The sequence below is a fragment of the Pongo abelii genome, chromosome 11 (genome assembly GCF_028885655.2).
Source record: "Pongo abelii isolate AG06213 chromosome 11, NHGRI_mPonAbe1-v2.0_pri, whole genome shotgun sequence".
In the NCBI taxonomy this organism is placed as follows: domain Eukaryota; kingdom Metazoa; phylum Chordata; class Mammalia; order Primates; family Hominidae; genus Pongo; species Pongo abelii.
The window spans coordinates 141,730,113-141,752,458 of record NC_071996.2 but is presented as its reverse complement, the minus strand read 5'-3'; the positions used below and the strand labels follow the sequence as shown (position 1 = coordinate 141,752,458).

Sequence of the window (22,346 nt, the reverse complement as noted above, 5' to 3'; positions counted from 1 at the left end):
AACGAAACTTGACAGAAATCGGACACCCCCTGCCAAGGAAAAGCAGGAGAGGTCCGGGGTTCGCCAAGGCGGGAAACACCGCGGGGCCCAAGCGGCGCCGCCCGCCCAGCTCGCAGTCGGGGCGCGGGAACGGCCCATGCGCATGCGCACCGCACCGCCCCCTCCCTCCGCCCCGCAGCTCCAGCCGCCCCGCCCTGCCCGCGCGCAGCCTTCTGGGGCGGCCGGGCCACGCCGCGCGCCGATTGGTGGCGTCCGGGGCTCTCACTGCAGGTGACTGACGGCGCCGGCCGCCCCTGCCCGTCGCTCGCCCGCTGCTGCCGCCCGCCCGGGGTGTGGAGCCCGGCCGCTGCTCGCGGGCTGAGCGTCTGCCGCTGCTGCCGCCGCCGCCCAGCCTCCGCCATGGACCTCTTCGGGGACCTGCCGGAGCCCGAGCGCTCGCCGCGCCCGGCTGCCGGTAAGCGGCGTTGTCGCGGGGCCGGCCAGGGAAAGGAGAGGAGGCGGAATGGGGGCGGCCTGAGGCCCGGGGCGGCTGAGGCGGCGCCCGCGCTGGGAGGCGGCGGGCGGCGCGGGCTGCACGGGGCCTGCTCCTGCCTGGCCAGGTCCCGGCCGGCCCACTGGCGGCCCTGTCGGAGGCCCGGTCGCTCGCGGAGCTTGGAGAGGCCGCTCCGCCATTTTCGCTACGCAGGAAGGAAAGGGCCGCGCCGTCGTGGCCACGGCCCCTCTGCGTGGCGGTGAAAGGCGCCGGCGCCACCGCGTGGGCCGACCCGAGGGACCAGCTCTGAACGCCCGGCGGCCCCGCGGGCCCCTGCGCCCCGATTCCACCCGCGGCCCGGGCTGCCTTGCGTGTCGCCCGCCCGCGGCTTCCGGGCCGCACTTCACCCGCGGACTGTGGAACGGCCGCGTTCCGGGCCGGTGCGAGTTCAGGGGCTTGGCATTTTTATTTGCACAGGAGATTGAATTAATCACTATCTTAATCCTTCGTGTTTTTGAAGCCTGGGAGACAGGATGCCTCCTCTGTCATCCTATGATTTTGTGATAATTAACGATAGTGTTTTTTTTTTCCTGGTCCACGGGAAGTTCCCCCTTTCCTTAAAGTTGAGGGGTCCGCTCATCTGCTAAGCCCTGGCCCCTGCCAGTGGGAGTCCCTGTGGGCTGTGGTTTGAGCTCAGCATCCTAGCAGCGTGAAACAGGGCCTGTGTTGATCCCTGCGTCCTGTGGGTTACAGTCTCCGGGTTTCATTTGTCAAAACGCGTGAATATTTCATATTGCAAGACTTCCAGCTTGATGTTGTAGTTTAGGACCTTATTACCAAATTTAACTTGCGGTCAGAAAACCTGGAAAACTTAAGACATTCAGATTTCCAGGCCCACCTCAGCCCCAATAAATCCAAATCCCTGAGAGTGGGGTTTCCGAATCTGTTACTAAATCCCCAGGCCAACCCAGCGGGGCCTGAAGACTAGTGGTTTGGGAGCTGCTGTTGTAGGGCAGACGGAGGTGAGTAAGGCCCAGCCTTCGCTTTCTAAGAGCTGCTTTCTGAAGGGTACTAATTACGGTAATTAAAACTGGCAAAAGTTAATGACTGTGGGAAATGCTTAGGACCTCTTGAGAAGGGACTGTCGCGCACCGAGAGACTGGGGAAGGAGGCAGTGTTTGAATTGAGCTTCCAAGGATGAGCAGGCTTGTGATTTGCAGTAATTCTGGGCAAGAAAACATTTTATTTTATTTTACTTTTTGAGACGGAGTCTGGCTCTTGTCGCCCCCGCTGGAGTGCAATGGCGAGATCTCAGCTCACTGCAACCTCCGGGTTCAAACAATTCTCCTGCCTCGGCCTCCCTACTAGCTGAGATTACAGGCGCCGACCACCACACCCAGCTAATTTTTATATTTTTAGTAGAGACGGGGTTTCACCATGATGGGTAGGCTGGTCTTGAACTCCTGACCTCAGGTGATCCGCCCGCCTCAGCCTCTCTAAGTGCTGGGATTACAGGTGTGAGCCACCGCGCCCTGCCCCCACTGACCGTTCTGATGGTACAGAGCATCTCAGTAACTGGTCCTGGAGTCTTTGAACTTGACTCAGCCATTCATTTTCAAAATAACCACGGTTTTAGCTGTGAGTAAAAATTGGCTTTGTGTAGCAGTCTTTTTTCTCTGTCAGTGGAGTATAATTTCTATCTGAATATATTTGGGGCAGCATTTGGATTCACCAGTGTGCGTGTAAACCTATGAGTCTTAAAATCTCCATTTGCTTTTTACCTGCAATTAGGTTCTGCTCAGGAGTAGGCTCCCTTGACTGACAAAAAACCAGGCAACTCAGAATCTCATAAGTTGGCACCTTAGCAGCCTTTTGCCAGATACAGTGGGAAAGGTACATCCTGTTGCCGTTTTTTCCAAACTCAGTTTCCAACCTTGACTGAGCTGAAAGGGTGGCAGAGGGGGTGCATGGTGTTTAAACTGCTGGCCCCCCTGAAAATGGATTGGTCAACTGCTCCCCATCTGCCAGGAGGGCACTGACATTGTCAACAGGTCCTGCTTGGCTGAGTGTATTTTTAAAAATAGCTTTAAAACGAAGAAGATCTCAGAATTTGTAGACGATTGGAAGCTGAGAGGGATAAGTACTAAAATGAGTGACAATTGGGATCCATAGTTATCATTGCAGGCTGTTAGCTACAACCAACAAGATGAGATTTGACAGGTTAAAATCGTTTGTACAAGAACAGAATCTGGTTTCACATGCTTGTGAAAATACTGTGATTAAAAAAAAAAACAACCATACTTTGAATAAATCATATTGATTGCTAAAGTGAATGGAGTAATGAGTCTAAACTGTGCATCATGACTCTCACACATGGTATGTGGATACCACAAATCTCTAATGCAGTGAACAATAAAAGACCTCGTTATTTTCACAGAGCGCAAGAAAAGTTGTTCAGGAGGTGTAACCAGACTATTTGGTTTAGAATCCAGCTCTTCACTTACTCTGCCTTCTGTGGCTATTCCTACATCTGTAAAAAGGGGTGACACTTCCCACTGTTACTGTACAAATTAGTACAGTATGTCTGGTGCTGCGCATAGTGTGGGGTAGAATGTGTAGTGTTTTATAGATGTTAGCCAGGGTTATTGTTTTTGAGACAGCCTCATTGTGTTGACCAGGCTGGAGTGCAGTGACACAAACACAGCTCACTGCAGTCTCGACCTCCGTGTGCACAGGTGATTCTTCCACCTCAGCCTCCTTGGTAGCTGGGACTACAGGTGCGCACCACCACAGCTAGCTAATTTTTGTATGTTTTGTAGAGACAAGACTTTGCCATGTTGCCCAGGCTGCTCTTGAACTCCTGGGGCTCAAGTGTTCTGCCCACCTTGGCCCTCCCAGAGTGCTGGGATTACAGTCGTAAGCCACTGTGCCTGGCTGAGCCATTAACAATTGTTTAAAAGTGGAAAAATGCAGTCTTAAATGAATTATGGGAAAGCACTGGGTGTCCAAAGGGAGAATACTACACTGCTTATATCACATCAAATGTATTAATATTTTGTTTAGATCTTTTTATTTTTGTTTTAAACGTTGCATCTAATGTTCCCACCCCTAAACCTCTTAAATGTTTATAATCTAGAAAAATACATAGAATGCACTAAATATTTCAGGTATTTTGCTAAATTAGTAGTTTTCATCCAAGCCCTTAAAAGTTTTAATTGCTGAATGAATCAAGTTTTTTTAAGGAAAGATGTATATATTTTACCTAAAAAAAAGAAGTGTTTGTTCATATCAGGCAGAAATGGAACTTTTCTATGTCATACCCATAAAAGTGCCGACTTGATGTCTTTAAGATTGGCAGCTTATATTGACAATCCATGTATGTCAGTTGAAGGTGTCATGGTTTAAAATTGCTTTGCCAGTAACTTGGATTCACTTTTATAGGGTGGTTCTTTTACTTATTTGGTTGCTACACTAGTACTTTAAAAATTGATGGTCAGTTGTTGAGGACGAAATAAAATATTTGATGGCCACACCATCTTAAAAATAATTTTAATAAATTGGAGGCTGGGCTCGATGGCTCATACTTGTAATCCCAGCACTTTGGGGGAACAAGGCAGGAGGATGGTTTGAGGCCAGGAATTTGAGAAGAGCCTGGCACAACTTCGTGCGACCCCGTCTCTACAATTAAAAAAAAAAAATGAATATTTGAACATAAAATAAAGGTTAAGGTATTAGAGGAAAACAGATTGTAAAACTACAGGGTTGAACAAGAAAAAAGTCATAAAAAAGTGAATTTGACTATGTAAAAATTTAAAATTTCTGCAGGACAAATGATACTATAAAGGCAAAAGACAAACCGAGAAAATAATTGCAATATACATTACTAAGGGTATAAGAAAGGCTCACAGAATTAATAGGAAAAAATAAAACCCACTAGAAATTTTGGCTTCTGTCAGATTTAAACTAATATCCTTTGATGAGCAGTCTAGCAGATTAAGCAGGAATACATGTATCAGGTTGTTGATTGTGGCGTCACTTATCATATGAAGAACTGGGAAAAGCTTGAACCCATCAGTAAGGATCTGGTCGAATGAGTGGAGATGCTTCCCATGTGTGGCTGTTGGAGAGAAAGAATTAGACTCAGGTGTGTTGGCCTGGAGCATGCCTTGATGGGTTATGTGAACGATATATGTGGAGTATTGTGTAGAGTATGACTCTGTCTTCTACAAATTAAAATGCATGAGTCCATGTACGTGAGCATTAAGGAAAGTGGAAAGGATACACTAAACTCATACTGTGGTTGGGGGATGTGGTGGAACCTGTCCCCCCTTTTTTCTGATAATACCTGTGTGGTGTTTGGAAAACACCTGGATTTATTTTATAGTTGAAAAAATTGAGGTATAAAAAACAATTTAGGCAAAATATTTTAACATCCTTTTTTAACTTTATTGGATACAGCAACCTTTAACCTGAATATGATCAGCCCAAGGGTATTTTTCTCAGCATAGTATATAACTTCCGGTAGACTTAGCTCCAGAATATAGATAACTGGGGGGAAAAAAAAAGTTCTAGGTGAGATTAACTATGATTAATGAACATTTTTAGTCTTGTATTCTTATTAGGGTTCTAATATTTTTAAGATTGGGGGAGGGGCCTCTTCCAGATTTTTAGGTCAGGGTCACACTTTGTCCAATGATTGCAGCCCCCAATGCTTTGAATTTCAGTTTATTCAAAATAGAATGTAAGGGCCTGGAGCAGTGGGTCACACCTGTAATCCTAGCACCTTGGGATGCTGAGGCAGGAAGATTGCTTGGGTACAGTAGTTCGTGACCAACCTGGGCAACATAGTGAGACCCCATCTCTACAAAAAGTTAAAAAATTAGCTGGGCATGGTGGTGTATGCCTGTAGTTTCAGCTACTCGGGAGTCTGATGAGGGAGGATTGCTTGAGCCCAGAAGGTTAAGGCTGCAGTGAGCTGTGATCACACCACTGCACTCCAACCTGGCTCACAGAGCGATACTCTTGTCTCAATTTAAAAAAAAAAAAAGCATCTAAGGTTTTGACTAATCAGTAGTTTCCTTATGTATCTATGACCTATAGTTTTTTTTTTTTTAAGAATCCACATACAGACTTCTAAGTTAGATCCTTTTGATGATGCAAAAGCAGAGATTTTATAAAATCTCAGGATTATCATCATAGGATTGTTGTAAGGGTAAAATGAGTTGATGTTTGTGAAGTTTCTGGAAGGGTGCCAATGTATGGAGGCAGCATAGTACCTCACTAAGAGCATGGACTGCATGGTTTTGAATCCCCACTCCACTCCTTGCTGGCTCTGTGATCTTGAACAGGTAATTGACCTCAGTGCCTCAGTTTTTTCATCGGTAAATAATAATAGTACCTATCTCATAAGAATTAAATGAGAAGATGTATGGAGCTCTTAGAATAGTGCCTGACAGGCAGGCAGTATTATCATTTTTAGAAGCCATTCCCAGTTGTGGCCAGCAAAATGTAAGATGGTCTCATTGTGTTTAATTGAAATACCTCTCATAGTATTCCACAGTGAGAAAGAAGGTGATAGGCAGTTCCCTGGGGATGGGGCTCAGTTTGGGGCACCATCTGACTGAATTGTAGCCAAAGGAGAGGGGGCCAGGCTAGTATTAATACTAAGCTGTAAGTTGCATTGTGAGGAATGCTTGCAAGAACTGAAAATATATTTATTACCTGGGTAAAAGAAGACTTTCTCCCTTGTACAGTGGCAGTGGAAAGACCTGGTTTAGATGGGCAAGTTAATTCAAAAATTAAAATATGACCTGGTACAAGCGGAAGGGTTGTTTGCTCTTCAGGTTGGGCTGTTACCTGTAAATGTTCCCTCCCTTGTCCTAAGACATCTGGCTCTGTGACACCACTGAATGCAGCGTGATTGTCTGGATCATCTCATGTGGTTTTTGAGTCTGTCCGGAGAATGGACGTTGTGATTGTTAGACCCAATGTTTGGGCAAAAGTGACCTACTTCGGGATATTAGGAATTCTTGTAAGTGGATTAATACATTGAGTAATGGTTATCCTAAATACTTTTTTTGGGTGGTGGGGACAGAGTCTGGTTTTGTCCCCCAGGCTGGAGTGCAGTGGCGCTATCTCAGCTCACTGCAGCCTCCGCCTCCCAGGTTCAAGCTGTTTTCCTGCTTCAGCCTCCCAAGTAGCTGGGGCTACAGGCACCCGCCACCCTGCCTAGCTAATTTTTGTATTTCTGGAGAGACAGGGTTTCACCATGTTGGTCAGGCTCATCTCGAACTGCTGACCTCAGTCCTGACCTTGGCCTCCCAAAGTGCTGGGATTATAGGTGTGAGCCACCACACCTGGCCATACTCAATACTTTTTAATGGCTTTCTTCTGCTTCTTGCATACTTCTAATAGAGTCTTTATGTCACTTGTAAGAAAAGTGAAAGTATTTGCAATTCTTTAATTTGTTTAGTGTCATCCTGAAGGATTAGAATACATTTTCCCATTTGTATTAGGAATATAAAGCAAAATAGTTATTTTTTGTTAACTCAGGAATTTCTTGTGTATTTTAGGTACTTCTGACCCAAAGACCCCGGGAGAAATTTCATTCCCTTAAGTTTATACATTTTTAATTAAAGCTTTTGTTTTTAAAAGAAGAAAGTATCCCCAGCTCATTTCTAAATGGAGGCAAAAAGATGATAGGGATGACCCTCTTGGGGGATATAAATTTATTTGTTTAGGTGAATTGGTGTTTGGCCTGGCACAGTAGCTCACACCTGTAATCCCAGCACTTTGGGAGGCTGAGGCGGCTGGACCACTTGAGGCCGGGAGTTTGAGACCAACCTGGCCAACATGGTGAAACCCCGTCTCTACTAAAAATACAAAAATTAGACCAGGCATGGTGGCTTACACCTGTAATCCCAGCACTTTGGGAGGCTGAGGCAGGCAGAACACTTGAGGTCAGGAGTTCAAGACTAGCCTGGTCAATATGGTGAGACCATGTCTCTACTAAAAATACAAAAATTATTTGGGCATGGTGGTGTGCGCCTGTAATCTCAGCTACTCAGGAGGCTGGGGCAGGAGAATAGCTTGAACCCAGGAGGTGGAGGCAGTGAGCCAAGATCACATTACTGCACTCCAGCCTGGGCAACAGAGTGAGACTCAGTCTCAACAACAACAAAAAAAGCGAATTGGTTTTTAAGTGAGTACTTTTTTTTTTTGAGACAGGGTCTCACTGTGTTGCCTAGGCTGGAGTGCAGTGGCCCAATCATGGCTCACTGCAGCCTTGGCCTCCCTGGGCTCAGGTGATCCTCCCACCTCAGCCTACTGAGTAGCTTGGACTACAGGCGCCTGCCACCACACCTGGCTAATTTTTGTATTTTTTTCGTAGACATTTTTTTGCCATGTTGTCCAGGCTGGTCTCGAACTCCAGGACTCAAGCAATCCTCCCACCTCAGCCTACCGAAGTGTTGGGTTTATAGGCATGAGCCACTGCGCCTGGCCTAAATGAGCACATTGTTATACTTGAACTCTGAGGAACAAGAGGTGGGATAAAGCTGGTGTGTTTGGTTGGTGTGTTGAACTTTGCAGGAGGTGAATGTGTATACTTTCAACTTGGATTCTTGTGTGCCAGTTCAGATATCTAATAGCTTAAACAGAATTTCAGGAAAAAGCTGGATAATAAGGAATGGTGGTTAAATTTTATGTGAAAAAAGATAATTGGGCATAAAACATTTAAGACATATTTTTGGAGTGTAGATCTTCACATTTTTTGTTAAAAGAGTTTCCTGACTTTCTCCTGAGGCTGTCTTTGGTTACCTGAAACTCCTTATTTTCTCCATAGCTATTTATTGAATCAGGCACTGTGCTGGGGCTAGGGACACCAGGTTCCAACAGATTTTCTTCCCTTGCAGAATGTTACTGAAATAGGATTTTTATAAACCTGTAGGTCTTTGAAGGCCCCTCCTCCCCCCCGCCCCAAATTTCTGAATGTCTATCTTTTGAAGTCTCAAGTATTGTTTTCCTGGTCTAGAATCAGTTTTTTTTCTTCCCAGGATTCTATTTTAAAGAAAGACTTTTAAATGTTTCATGCTTTCAATAATGAAATTATCAAGAAAATACTTGTTTTCCTCAAAATATTCAGTGGCCCTGAGAATGCCTGTTAGGGCATCAATCATTGCTTTTATGTTGACTGTAACTGTTGGAAACAGATGTCCATATTAAAAAAGCTGTTAAGAAAATATTTTTTAAAAATTTGCCCAACAGAAAGGAGAAAATTAGAATGTAATAGCAAACTTGTCTCAAAGCAGGGGAGACCGCATGATCTTCCTCTTTGAAAATCTGTCCTGGGTGATGACCATATGCTCTCTAAACAGGTTTTCTGTGTTTTAGGGAAAGAAGCTCAGAAAGGACCCCTGCTCTTTGATGACCTCCCTCCGGCCAGCAGTACTGACTCAGGTACAGTCTTCAGGCTCTCCCAGGTGTGTGTCAACGTCTCTACTCATCCTGGGATTGTAGTTGTCTCAATCTTTTTCCCTTTCCCCCATTTTCAACACACAGATGTTTTAGGTGTTGGACTGTCTTTAAGTTTTGAATCCATGGCATCAGGTAAGGCAGAAAAATCTGCTAGTCACTAGCCCTGAGAAGTACTGCGAGGAAATGTGGAGCAGTTTTCTCTGGTTCATTTGAGTATTTATTTTACTACCTGAAGTACAATTTAACTTTTTAAGGCAGATTTTTATTTCCTTTGAAATAATAGGACTTTAAAATAGGTTCAAGATATTACTCACTGCAGTATGAGTTGCCACTGGATTGACGCAAAAGTTTTGAGTTTATTTCAGTAACCTACATAGGTGTCCTGGTGGGATGGATTCTGAAACTTAAGCCTTACATATTTTTTGTGGGCTCACAAAGTGTTCTGCTGTGTTTCAGGATCAGGGGGACCTTTGCTTTTTGATGATCTCCCACCCGCTAGCAGTGGCGATTCGGGTAAGTGGTAGGAAAAATCCAAGGTGCTGATGGAAATCATACGTAGTATTTTACTCTTATGTGAAATTTATGTATAGGTTTTAACAGGATTTTGGATGACATTAAGTCATAATACAGCATAAGGTTTACGAAAACTATAAACAGGCACATTAATTGGAAGCACAAAGATAAGATAATACTGTATCACTTTCTGGTGATATTAACTTCTTGAGGTTCAGATTGTTGGAACTGCCTTTAAGAATGAAGAGTTCACTAATTTACTCTTAACTTTGTTATTAACATTTTTTAAAAATTCAGAGTTCATTCTGATTTGCCTTGGTAAACAGAGTGCTTGACTCAAATGTATCAAGGCTAGTAGCATTGGCTCTACCTCCTCCTGAAAATGTTCCTTTTCACATCCTAATTAAGTAGAAGGGAAGAATAGAGCAGATTCCTGTTGCCATTGCGGCAAAGGTATGATTCTGTCTCATGAGAACTTCTTAGGTAGAGCTCCTCTGGTTGGGGAAGGTGAGGGTTAGGAGAGGTTGGGAGATAGATGGTGTGGGGGCAGTGGGGAATGCAGGTAATCCCATTTCGTATGCAGGTATGTTTTCTATATTTTAGAAAAAGTACTACAGTCATCTTACATAAGAATTCTCAATCTTCAGGGCTATAGACCCATACCAAAAAATTGCAGCATCCTCACACTCACATTTGTAGCCTGAAACCTTCCCAATAAAGATAGTACCCTTAGTTGTAATGAAAGTTAATATGTTCTGGCTGGGCACGGTGGCTCACGCCTATAATCCCAGCACTTTGGGAAGCCAAGGCGGGTAGATCACTTGAGGTCAGGAGTTCAAGACCAGCCTGGGCAACATGGCGAAACCCTGTCTCTACTAAAAATACAAAAATTAGCCAGGCGTGGTGGCACGTGCCTGTAGTCCCGGCTACTCAGGGGGCTGAGGCAGGAGAGTCACTTGAACCCGGGAGGCAGAGGTTGCAGTGAGCTGAGATCACGCCATTGCACTCCAGCTTGGGTGACAGAGCGAGATTCTGTCTCCAAAAAAAAAGGAAAGTTAATATGTTCAAAGAAGGCTGTTAAGGGATTTAATAGAAGAAATGAAGATACAGCATAGCTGTCTCTTAGTTATCTACAGGACAAAAGGCAAAGTAGTAAAAATTTAGAAGATTTACATAACACTATTAACAAGCTTAATTTTTTGGATATATAATCTTGGGTCTAGTGTTTTAGATTTCTTGAGAAGTTAACACATTTTTTTTTTCTTGAGACGGAGTCTCACACTCACCCAGGCTGGAGTGCAGTGGCGCAATCTTGGCTCACTGCTACCTCCACCTCCCGGGTTTAAGCGATTCTCCTGCCTCAGCCTCCTGAGTAGCTGGGACTACAGGTGTGTGCCACCATGCCTGGCTAATTTTTGTATTTTTAGTAGAGACAGGGTTTTACCATATTGGCCAGGCTGGTCTTGAACTCTTGACCTTGTGATCTGTCCGCCTCAGCCTCCCAAAGTGCTGAGATTACAGGCGTGAGCCACTGCACCCAGCTGATAACACGTTGTTTTTCTTTTTTCCTTTTTTGAGACTGAGTCTCGCTCTGTTACCCAGGCTGGAGTGCAGTGGCGCGATCTCAGCTCACTGCAAGCTCTGCCTCCCAGGTTCATGCCATTCTGCTGCCTCAGCCTCCCAAGTAGCTGGGACTACAGGCGCCCGCCACCATGCCTGGCCAATTTTTTTGTATTTTTAGTAGAGATGGGGTTTCACCATGTTAGCCAGGATCGTTTCCATCTCCCGACCTCGTGATCCGCCTGCCTCGGCCTCCCAAAGTGCTGGGATTACAGGTGTGAGCTACCTTGCCCGGCCCGATAACACATTCTTAAGCGGGCAGGAACCATTTACAAAAGTTGATTACGTACTAAGCTATAAAATAAGCCTCAATAATCTGTTTCTTGTACAGACTACATTCTCAGACTACAGTGTAATTTGCTTAGAAGTCAGTAACAAAGCTGTAAGATGTCTTTGTTTTGAAATTTTATTATTTTTCTTTTCTTCTTTTTTCTTTTTTTTTTTATTTTAAGACAGTCTCACTCTGTTGGCAGGCTGGAGTGCAGTGTTGTGATCTCGGCTCACTGCAACCTCTACATCCCGGGTTCAAGTTCCTGTCTAAGCTTCCCGAGTAGCTGGGACTACAGGCACATGCCACCACACCCAGCTAATTTTTGTATTTTTAGTAGAGACGGGGTTTCACCATGTTGGCCAGGATGGTCTCAATCTCTTGACCTCATGATCCGCCTGCCTCTGCCTCCCAAAGTGCTGGGATTACAGGCATGAGCCGCCACGCCTGGCCTTTTTCTTTTTTTTTTTGAGATGGAGCCTTGCTCTGTCGCCTAGGCTGGAGTGCAGTGGCGAGATCTCAGCTCACTGCAGCCTCCGCCTCCTGGGTTACCAGTGAGTCTCGTGCCTCAGCCTCCCAAGTAGCTGGGATTACAGGCACTACCATGCCCGGCTAATTTTTTGTATTTTAATTAGAGACCAGGTTTTGCCATGTTGGTCAGGCTTGTCTTGAACTTCTGACCTTAGATGATCTGCCCATCTCAGCCTCCCAAAGTGCTGGGATGACAGGTGTGAGCCACGACACCTGGCCATCTGTTTGGGAATTTTAAAGGAAGATAGTTTCACATCCATATGGGGAAAACTGGAACCTGTACAGTAAGCCACAGGACACTAATGGAGACCTTTGGGAGAGATACTGTTGGAAACATCTGTGTTGGATTATGCAGGATGCATATGTGTATTATGTTATACTGTTGCAGAAATAGGGCCTTGTGCAACTAATTTACGCTTCTTGAGGGCAGGAACATTTTCATTACTTTTTCCTCAGCACTAAGAAATGTCTGACACAGGGAGTTCGAGACCAGCCTACCCAACATGGTGAAACTCTGTCTCTACTAAAAATACAAAAATTAGCTGGGTGTGATGGTGCACACCTGTAGGCTGAGGCAGGAGAATCGCTTGAACCCAGGAGGTGGAGGTTGTAGTGAGCTGAGGTTGCATCACTGCACTCGAGCCTGGGCGACAGAGTAGACTCCGTCTCAAAGAAAAAAAAAAAAAAGACACCTTGTGTTTACAAAAAAAATTAAAAAATTAGCTGGGTCTAGTAGTGGTTCCTGCTTTCAGTCCCAGCTGCTCAGGAGGCTGAGGTGGAAGGATCACTTGAACACAGGAGTTGGAGGCTGCAGTAAACTATGATCATGCCACTGCATTCTAGTCTGTGTGACAGAATGAGACCCTGTGTCAAAAACAAAAAGAAAAAGAAATGTCTGGCAAAGAGTAGGTTGAGTAAGTAAATAAGTACTTGCATCCTTTTTTTTTTTTTTTTTTTTTTTTTTTTTTTAAGAGAAGTGTCTTACTACTTTGCCCAGGCAAGTCTGAAATGCCTGGGCTGAAGTGATCCTTCTGCCTCAGTCTCCGGAAGTAGCTGTGACTGCAGGCATGTACCACTGCATCTGGCTATTGCATACTTTTATACCTAAATGCAGAGAACATTTCAAGTCATTTATTAGGACAGCAGCTGCCCTTATTGGAGATTGATGTGTTAGGCACTGTGACAAATGCTCTTCCTACTTGTCCTAACCCATTTTCAAACATCCCTCTGAGATGACAGTATTCTTACCATGTTACACACGGGTGAAGACAGCTGAGACTGAAAGGTTAAGTTGCACACCTCTTTGAAACTTGACTTTTCTCATTTCAAACACATACACTGCAGATTCCCTTAGCTTTGAGTACAGATTCATCCTTTTGCTAGTGGGAACAGCTGTGGCAGCCTTATTTTGCCTTTGAAAGGATGTATTACAGTTCTTAAAGGCTGCCATTTACCTCATTTTGAGCCTTTTCGGGTACTTGTTACTTTTTGGAACGTGATTAGGATATGTTAGTTTGCTTACAGATTTTGTAAGTGTTTGTTTAACACTAAGAGCCTGTGGATATAAAAACATGTATATGCTCCAGGCCGAAAAAAACCATGTATTTTTACCACTGGGAAAAGTCTTTTACAAACCCCTTCAGCAGGGTCAGTTTGACTCAGGGCCTGGATCTTAACTTTATGTTCTCTCACTGTGGGACCCCCCCCCCGCCAACCATGAAGACACAACTCCTGGGTCTGCCTGTGTCTGCCAGTCCTTGCTTGAAAAGACCTTGTCTTTGAGTGCTAGGATGAAGCCCAGTCTACTAGTGACTTTTTCCAACAGTCTACAGCTGTGTTTCTGTCTGGCTTTTACTTTATTTCCAGGTTCTCTTGCCACGTCAATATCCCAGATGGTAAAGAATGAAGGGAAAGGAGCAAAGAGAAAAACCTCCGAGGAAGAGAAGAATGGCAGTGAAGAGCTTGTGGAAAAGAAAGTTTGTAAAGGTTTTCAGACAATTTGAAAACAAATGTATTAGACTTCATATTTTAAAACAACCCAGAGCAAAACCAGTTTCAGCTTTCTAATAATACTTTCTTTTTATGTCTGTATTTAAGAAATGAGTAGGGTTCCCTTTTTGCAAATGAATTTCCAAGTTTCTCTGTGCTTTCTCTTTTCATGTACATCTATCTCTGATCCTACCTTTGATCAGATAGGAAACCTACATTTGTTCCTCAAGAGTTAAAAAATACAGGTGGTTTTTTTCTTAGCCTTCTGCAGTGAATGGTTAGTTTTTTGACCACCTAGTCAATCTTTGTTTGCAGTTTGTCAATTAGTGCTTTGAATTATGTGATTTAGCTTAGTAGGCAGCTTCCCTAAGCCTGGAAAAAGCCGTTGAAATTTGTAGTCGGTTGTGTAACTTGTCAAAGTTAGTGAGGAAGAAAACGAAAAGTATTAACTAAAGAGAATACTTCAGTTGTGGTACTAAAGTATTCTTGAGCTGTGGGATTTTCTTTCTTTTTTTTTTTTTTATTTTTTTATTTTGAGACGGAGTCTCACTCTGTCGCCCAGGCTGGAGTGCAGTGGCACCATCTCGGCTCACTGCAAGCTCTGCCTGCCGGGTTCACGCCATTCTCCTACCTCAGCCTCCCGAGTAGCTGGGACTACAGACGCCCTCCACCACGCCTGGCTAGTTTTTTGTATTTTTAGTAGAGACGGGATTTCACCATGTTAGCCAGGATGCTCTCGATCTCCTGACCTCGTGATCTGCCCGCCTTGGCTTCCCAGAGTGCTGGGATTACAAGCGTGAACAACCGCGCCCGGCCCGAGCTGTGGGATTTTCATTGACTGCATTGTCCTTTGTCACAGATTACCTCAGTGAAAGCTGTATGATGCAGGCAGAGGTATGTGAAAAAACCCACTTGTAGCTTTGCTGGGAAGATGTCATCTTCAGCTTAGCTTGTCACTTCCCAGAAGACAGCTCTTCACAGTGTTCATTTTATTATTTGTCTGGCATTAGGTATCAGAAAATAAGCTTAAATGAGTCTAACCATTAAATGTAAATAGATCTCTGCCTGCATTGGAATCTTTTATCTTTTTCTTCCTCAGTTGAAGTAAAAGCAACCGATCTTACTGTTTGTTCAAATTCTTCACCAGCCTTGAACATGGAAATATGTATTTTCAGGGCATCTTAAGGGCTTTTGAGACAGACTTTACTGACTTGCATTTGTCTGACTGACTTGCATTTGTCCTTATTCAATTATCACAAGACTAATTTGCATATGATCCTTTCCCCTGATGTGAATCTCACTTCTCTGGGATGGCAGCACATCCCTTGCCCTGGTGCTTTGACTTATACCCTAGACAGAGTTGTTTTGTGCTCACTGACTCCTCTTTCGTGTCCCTGTGCAACCTCTTAGAGCTCATCCTGTCCAACAGTGCTCCGATTTTAGTTATAGACTTGAAGCTGGGGAGATGCCTTAAGGGGTATTGCTTATTTGTTTGCGCCATTAGGATATTGCTGAGTCAGACAGTCATAGTTCCCTCTCATTTGCTCTGGGACTAGGGTTTCCAGAGGGTTGGGCACAGTTTTCTATTGGCTTTTTTGTTCTCTTTTCCTTAGCCTCTTCGGTGATCTTTGGTCTGAAGGGCTATGTGGCTGAGCGGAAGGGTGAGAGGGAGGAGATGCAGGATGCCCACGTCATCCTCAACGACATCACCGAGGAGTGTAGGCCCCCATCGTCCCTCATGTGAGTCTCATGTGGTAGGAAGCCCGGCTGGCATTAACATCTCCTGGGTTCTGACTGGCATTTTGGACTGGCTAGTTTGTATTTACTAGAAAATCTAACACATCACTTGATTCTACATCAGTGATTCTCAGCTGGGGTTGATTTTGCTCCCCGCCCAGGGGACGTTTGTCAGTGTTTGGGTACATTTTTGTCACAATTGCGGGAGGGAGTTGTTACTGGCGTCTGGTGGGTAGAGACTAGGGATGCTGCTAAACATCTTAGAAGCACAGGGCAGCCCCACAACAAAGAATTGTTCAGCCTGGAATGTCAGTAGTGTCGCGGTTGAGCAGCCCTGCTGAACGGGAGATGACGCTTCATGACATGGCTCTGCAGCGTGTGTTACTCCTTACCAGCAACTGAGCAGCTTCTGGCAGAGAATATTTTTAATCCATGACCTAGAAGATAAGAGTTGGAAGCCACTAATTAAAGTATGAATGGTGATGAAGCAGAGCTAGTATAGATAATCAGGGCCCAGGAAGAACAAAAGTCAAAATGATGTCAAGGAAAAGACAGACAATGAAAAATTAGCTGCAACTATACAAACTAAAATGAAGCCTTCTGGATAAGCTCTTGGGCCTGGAGAAAAAGAAACCAGAAGGTAGGACATTAAGTTGGCTGTTAACATACATTATAGTACATATTTAATAATATATATTACATAGGTTACATAATTCAGAATTACATAATAAATACATTATGTACCTTTACTGACACCAGTTGGTCATCAACATACAATGTGCTGGAGCCGTTTGGGCTGATGGCATTTGTCCAGTAGATGAGATCTGCTCATGGAGATGAGGTGATGGCTGCTGCAGAGCAGCTGATCATATGTAGAGGGGACGAGATACACACCCGTTGAGACGGTCTTGCTGTCTTGCTCAGGCTAGAGTACAGTGGCACAATCACAGTTCACTGCAGGCTTGACCTCCTAGGCTCAAGCAGTCCTCCCACCTCAGCATCCTGAGTAGCTGGGACCATAGGTATGTGCCACCACAGCCGGCTAATTTTTTGAATTTTTTATAGAGACAGTGTCTCCCTAAGTTGCTCAGGCTTGTCTCAGAGTCCTGGGCTCAAGCCATCTTCCTACCTTGGTCTCCCAAAGTGCCGGGATTACTTGCAGGAGCCACCACACCCAGCCTGGGGTTTGCATTAAAACCAGGAAAGGGACCTCTGGAGCCCAAGAAGGCAGATCCTTTGAGTGTAAATTTAATTGGGAACACTAAATCATGCCTTGCAAATAACAGGCAGTAAGAACAGCTCTGAGTTATAAACCAGATGAGGTTTTTTTCTCATGGCTCAGGATGTCCTAAATTGAAAAGGAATTCCAAAAAATTTGAAAGAAAAGCAGCTCTCTAGAATAAATGTCATTTCTCATAGGCATTTTTGGTTTTTTTTTTCTTGAAATAGTTTATTTGATGTCTTTTATTCCATATATGTGGGTTTTCTGGCAAAATTTGAAAGGGGAATGGGAATAAGAGTAGTAAGATAGGTTTTAAAAATGAGATATTTCAAATTTATTTGAGTAACAATTCTGTAATATCCTCCCTGCTCTTATACAGTCATGTGCTGAATAACAACATCAAGTCAGTGATGGACTGCATATGTGACGGTGCTCCCATAAGATTACAAATTTTGTAGAGATGGGGTCTCGCTATGTTGCCCAGGCTGGTCTTCAACTCCTGGCCTCAAGTGATCCTCCTGCCTTGGCCACCTCCCAAAGTGTTGGGATTAACAGGCGTGAGCTGCCATGTTCAGCCATAATACCATGTTTACTGTACTTTTTCTATGTTTAGGTATGTTTAAATACACAAATACTACCAGTGTGTTACAACTGCCTATGGTATTTAGTGCAGTAACATGCTATACAGTTTAGCCTAGGAGCAATAGGCCCTACCATGTATGTAGCTTAGGTGTGTAGTAAGCTACGCTGTCTTAGTTTGGGTAAATATGTTCTATGATGTTCACACAACAAATCACCTAACAACGCATTTCTTGACTGTATTTTTTACTGTTTTCGATAAATAACTTGATCTGTTTCTTAATGTTTAAAACCAAATCTGATTTAAATAGGAACAGAGTTCTGAATTTTAGTTTTGTTGTCGTGAAAAATCAGAATTAACAAATCTTGATCTTTGAAGCAAATGTGAGTTTTAAACATTTAATGTAAAATACTGTGAAAAGTGTTACCGCTCTTTTAGAATATTAGACCTTTAGCAGGTCTTGCAGTCTTCACCAGAAACACTCCCACACCTACACACACACAAAGTGTTTTTTTTTTTTTTTTAGACGGAGTCTCGCTCTGTCACCCAGGCTGAAGTGCAGTGGTGCGATCTCAGCTCACTGCAAGCTCCGCCTCCTGGGTTCACGCCATTCTCCTGCCTCAGCCTCCCGAGTAGCTGGGACTGTAGACGCCTGCCACCACGCCCGGCTAATTTTTCTGTATTGTTAGTAGAGATGGGGTTTCACTGTGTTAGCCAGGATGGTCTTGATCTCCTGATCTCGTGATCCGCCTGCCTCGGCCTCCCAAAGCGCTGGGATTACAGGCATGAGCCACCACACCTGGCCCACACACAAGTATTTTTTTTTTTTAAAAAAAGATAAAATGCTGTGAAAGTTATTTAAATATTTGTCTCAGTTAAAGCCTTTTTTTTTCCCATTTGTAACAGTGTGACTGGTGTCTTAACCAGTGTGACTTCCTCTGACTTACTAATGTTCACTCTTTGAGACAAAATTTAAAAGCTTTAATGGAAAAGTGTGATTTTTGCTGTGAGAATTTGATTAACTCTCAATTCATTCTTTCAGTACTCGGGTTTCATATTTTGCTGTTTTTGATGGACATGGAGGAATTCGAGCCTCAAAATTTGCCGCACAGAATTTGCATCAGAACTTAATCAGAAAATTTCCTAAAGGTGAGACAGAACTAAATCAGTTGATACTCATTTTGGTTATTGCTGTTTGGATGGCTGTGTGAAGCAGTCAGATGTGTCATTTTGGCTTTAGCAGAGAATCATTGATGAGTCTTAAGAGTGGTGCTGAGGAGTGGACTCCAAGGCTTCCAGGAGTAGCGGCCATGCAGGTGTGACTTAGAATGGCACTTCTCATGATTCTAAGTGATAGGCACCTTTTGTGAATTGTCTTTGGGTTCAGTTAGTGTATTGCCTTTATTGGAAAACTAGTAAAACCAACTTCAAATGGCACTGTGTTATATGTGAGGAAACAGAGATTGTTCTGGCTGGGCACGGTGGCTCACACAGCACTTTGGTAGGCCAAGGCCAGAAGATCACTCAAGCCCGGGAGTTTGAGACCAGCCTGGCAACATAGGGAGACTCCATCTCTACAAAAAAAAAAACGTAACTGGATATGTTGGTATGTTCCTGTGGTCCCAGCTGCTCAGGAGGCTGTCGAGGGAGGATTTTCTGAGCCCCAGGAGGTTGAGGCTGCAGTGAACCACAGTTGCACCATTGCACTCCAGCCTGGGTGACAGAGTGAGACCCAGTCTCAGAAAAAGAAATTAAAAAAAAAAAATAGGGATTGTTCTTAATCATGCTTGAAAATCAATTGATGTGCAGAAATTACAAAAACAAAATGGCCAGCCCTGGTGACCCACGCCTGTAATCCCAGCATTTGGGAGGCCGAGGCAGGTGGATCACGAGGTCAGGAGTTCGAGACCAGCCTGGCCAATGTGGTGAAACCCCGTCTCTACTAAAAACACAAAAATTAGCCTGGCATGGTCGCGCGTGCCTGTATTCCCAGCTACTCAGGAGGCTAAGGCAGAAGAACCTCTTGAACCTAGGAGGCGGAAGTTGCAGTGAGCTGAGATCATGCCACTGCATTCCAGCCTGGTGACAGAACGAGACTCCATCTCAAAAAAAACAAAAACAAAAAACAAACAACAAACAACAAACCAAAATGACAGTGGGAGGAGGATAATCTTCCCTCCTTGAGAGATTGTTTTCTTTTGGCCCTTCTGTAACAGGAGATGTAATCAGTGTAGAGAAAACCGTGAAGAGATGCCTTTTGGACACTTTCAAGCATACTGATGAAGAGTTCCTTAAACAAGCTTCCAGCCAGTAAGTATAACTTGATGATGAAGTTTGAGTGGACTGTGCGTGGTGTTTTCCTAAATGCATTTCAGTCTTCTGATGTGGTTTAACAGTATTGCTCACTGTCTGAAAAGTGCGTAGCACTCAGTAAGCTCTTATAACCATTAGCTAAATCTAAAACAGAAAAAAAGCAAGTATCAAGGAAATGGTCCATTTTGAAATATAAGATACTTCCCATTGAGCTCTGGAAATTAGTCTCAAAGTGCTAGGCTGTTGGTGGTGACTGTGTTTCTGATGTGTTTCCCCCCAGGAAGCCTGCTTGGAAAGATGGGTCCACTGCCACGTGTGTTCTGGCTGTAGACAACATTCTTTATATTGCCAACCTCGGAGATAGTCGGGTATGTGGCTCTGGAGCCACCCACTTAGATGACAATACGTTTTATGGGGAAAAGACTTTAGCACGTACTTGTTGAATAAGGTTAAAGTGATGATGTCTGGTTGAAACCTTTCTTCTGGGGTTGCTGCAGAGTGTTCTGCTGCAGTTTAACTTCTGGGTAAGGGAACAGCAGCTCAGCTAGAGGCCGTTTGTTCTCTGGGGAACTTATGCCCTATGATAGACTTGTGCTTTAAAACCCAGATCCCGTCTTTTTTGTTTCTTTTTTCCTCCCGTGGTTTGTGTGTGTGATGCTGTGGATCAGAATGTAATCAGTATGCAAGTAGCCTAAATCATCTTTTATTTCCTTTCTCTGACCTTAGACAGTAATGAATGAAAAGCTTTAACCCCTGCCTTTCAAAGTTACTGTGATTTCAGAGTAACTTGAGAGCTGTAGCTAGAAAATACCAAATGAGGTGCCATTCATCCCCTGAGCCCGGTCCCTGGCTGAGAGAGAAAGCCCAGGGTGTTGTTCCCCCTGGTGACAGTCGTGGGGATGCTGTAAAGCCTACAGGGTGCTGCTGTGGAAAGCTGGATGCAGACCCTGCCTCCTCTGCATCAGGACCATATGTTCCGTTCCATTGCCACTTTTTCAGCCGGCCTCATTGCTCCTTCAGCAGTCACAGGAACCAAGTGACTCCACACTTAAGCAGCATCTTTAGACCTCTCCCCACAATGCTTTTGGGGGGATGATTCATCAAATACTAAGGGCTAGGGGTATGGCAGGGACTATAACAGATGACAGCTCCTGCCTGGTGGAGTTTATATTCTGGTGACCCTTTAGTAGACTGGCCTTAGCCCACATGTGTTTAGACCACATGACTTCAGAAATAGCAAGAGGAAAATTGGCAAAAAATAAAGACTTAGGAGTCAGACCCAAATTTGAGTCCTGGCTCTGCTCTTTGACTTTATTGAGTTACTTATTCTTCGTGCCTCAGTGTCTTCCTGTAAAACAGACACAATGAGCCTGGCAGGGGTGAGAACACCTGGAGGCACTGGTGTGGACGGCCTACCTGGCACTCGGCCAGCATGCACAACGCTTGCCCTCCTCTTTGCCTTCGATAGGCTCATGGACATGTCTCTGGCCTTGTAGACTCCAGGCCAAAAGGGACCTTGATACTTGTTGAGTGCTTCCTTTCATGTCACAAATGTGACAACAGCCAGAGTGAGCGCTTGGCTGTAGTTATTCAGCAGAGTTTGCACCAGAGTTGATATCAAAACCAGGGCGACTCTCTCCCTAACTGTTGTGTCTTTGACACTTCTTTGCTGCTTGATTCTCTGAACTTACGTTTATCAGCAGGAGGCTGAATGTGAAACTCCATTGTTAACTCTTTTCTTCAAACTCCATTGTTAACTGTTTTTTTCAACTGGTACCTTTAGATTCTGCGCCCACTGAATTTCATGACTATTATAATCTCCATCTTCCCAGGCGATCTTGTGTCGTTACAATGAGGAGAGTCAAAAACATGCAGCCTTAAGCCTCAGCAAAGAGCATAATCCAACTCAGTATGAAGAGCGGATGAGGATACAGAAGGCTGGAGGAAATGTCAGGTAACCAAGGGACTGAGAGGAGCTCATGGGAAGGAGGGCTGTTGGCTGTAGAAGGGTCCCAAGACCTTCAAGGAGTAGAACTTTCCCTGTTACGTAGTCTTCAGTGTGACGAGGCTCTGTCTGAGATCTAACACTGGTGACATAGGTGGATGACTGTTGTAGATTTCACATGTGTCCACGTGGAACGAAACTTGCCTCCCTACATTTGCAAAAGGACAAATTCATATTTACCATTCACAGTATTTTCTCTGTGCCTAGGAAGTTTCTTAAATACTGTCACTTTTTGTGGTGGTGGGCGCCTGTAGTCCCAGCTACTTGGGAGGCTGAGGCAGGAGAATGGTGTGAACCTGGGAGGCGGAGCTTGCAGTGAGCCAAGATCACACCACTGCACTCCAGCCTGGGCAACAGAGCGAGACTCCATCTCAAAAAAAAAAAAAAAAAAAAAAAAAATACTGTCGCTTTTCGCATTGAATAAGTTACAGTTTTAGGTGAATTCTCCAGAGAGAAAATCTGAAGTTGTATAGACGGGTTAAGGAATGTCTTTGGACTTCTTGGGAACAACTGGCACAGAGGACCATGTCTTACTTGGCTCTGTCTTTTGCAGTTTCATTTCACTCTCTTTAAATCTTTGAAAACCATATGTCTGCTCTGGTTTTATTATCTGCTTCTATC

General features: G+C 44.3%; 1 protein-coding gene across 4 annotated transcripts in view; it reads left to right on the top strand.

Moving 5' to 3' along the window:
* The first annotated feature begins 197 nt into the window (after window positions 1-197).
* ILKAP (ILK associated serine/threonine phosphatase) overlaps window positions 198-22,346 on the top strand; it is a 33,101-nt gene continuing 10,952 nt past the window's right edge. The window contains exons 1-10 of one of the 4 annotated variants that reach the window (XM_063713192.1): window positions 243-454; window positions 8,864-8,929; window positions 9,032-9,079; window positions 9,404-9,460; window positions 13,746-13,865; window positions 15,482-15,608; window positions 18,450-18,556; window positions 19,624-19,717; window positions 20,001-20,088; window positions 21,553-21,674. In XM_063713192.1, coding sequence (XP_063569262.1) covers window positions 400-454; window positions 8,864-8,929; window positions 9,032-9,079; window positions 9,404-9,460; window positions 13,746-13,865; window positions 15,482-15,608; window positions 18,450-18,556; window positions 19,624-19,717; window positions 20,001-20,088; window positions 21,553-21,674 — 884 coding nt within the window. In that variant the 5' untranslated portion in view covers window positions 243-399. Of the gene's footprint in view, window positions 455-8,863; window positions 8,930-9,031; window positions 9,080-9,403; window positions 9,461-13,745; window positions 13,866-15,481; window positions 15,609-18,449; window positions 18,557-19,623; window positions 19,718-20,000; window positions 20,089-21,552; window positions 21,675-22,346 lie in introns of all 4 variants that reach the window. The other 3 variants (XM_063713193.1, XM_002813045.5, XM_024243554.3) reach the window with 3 other exon arrangements.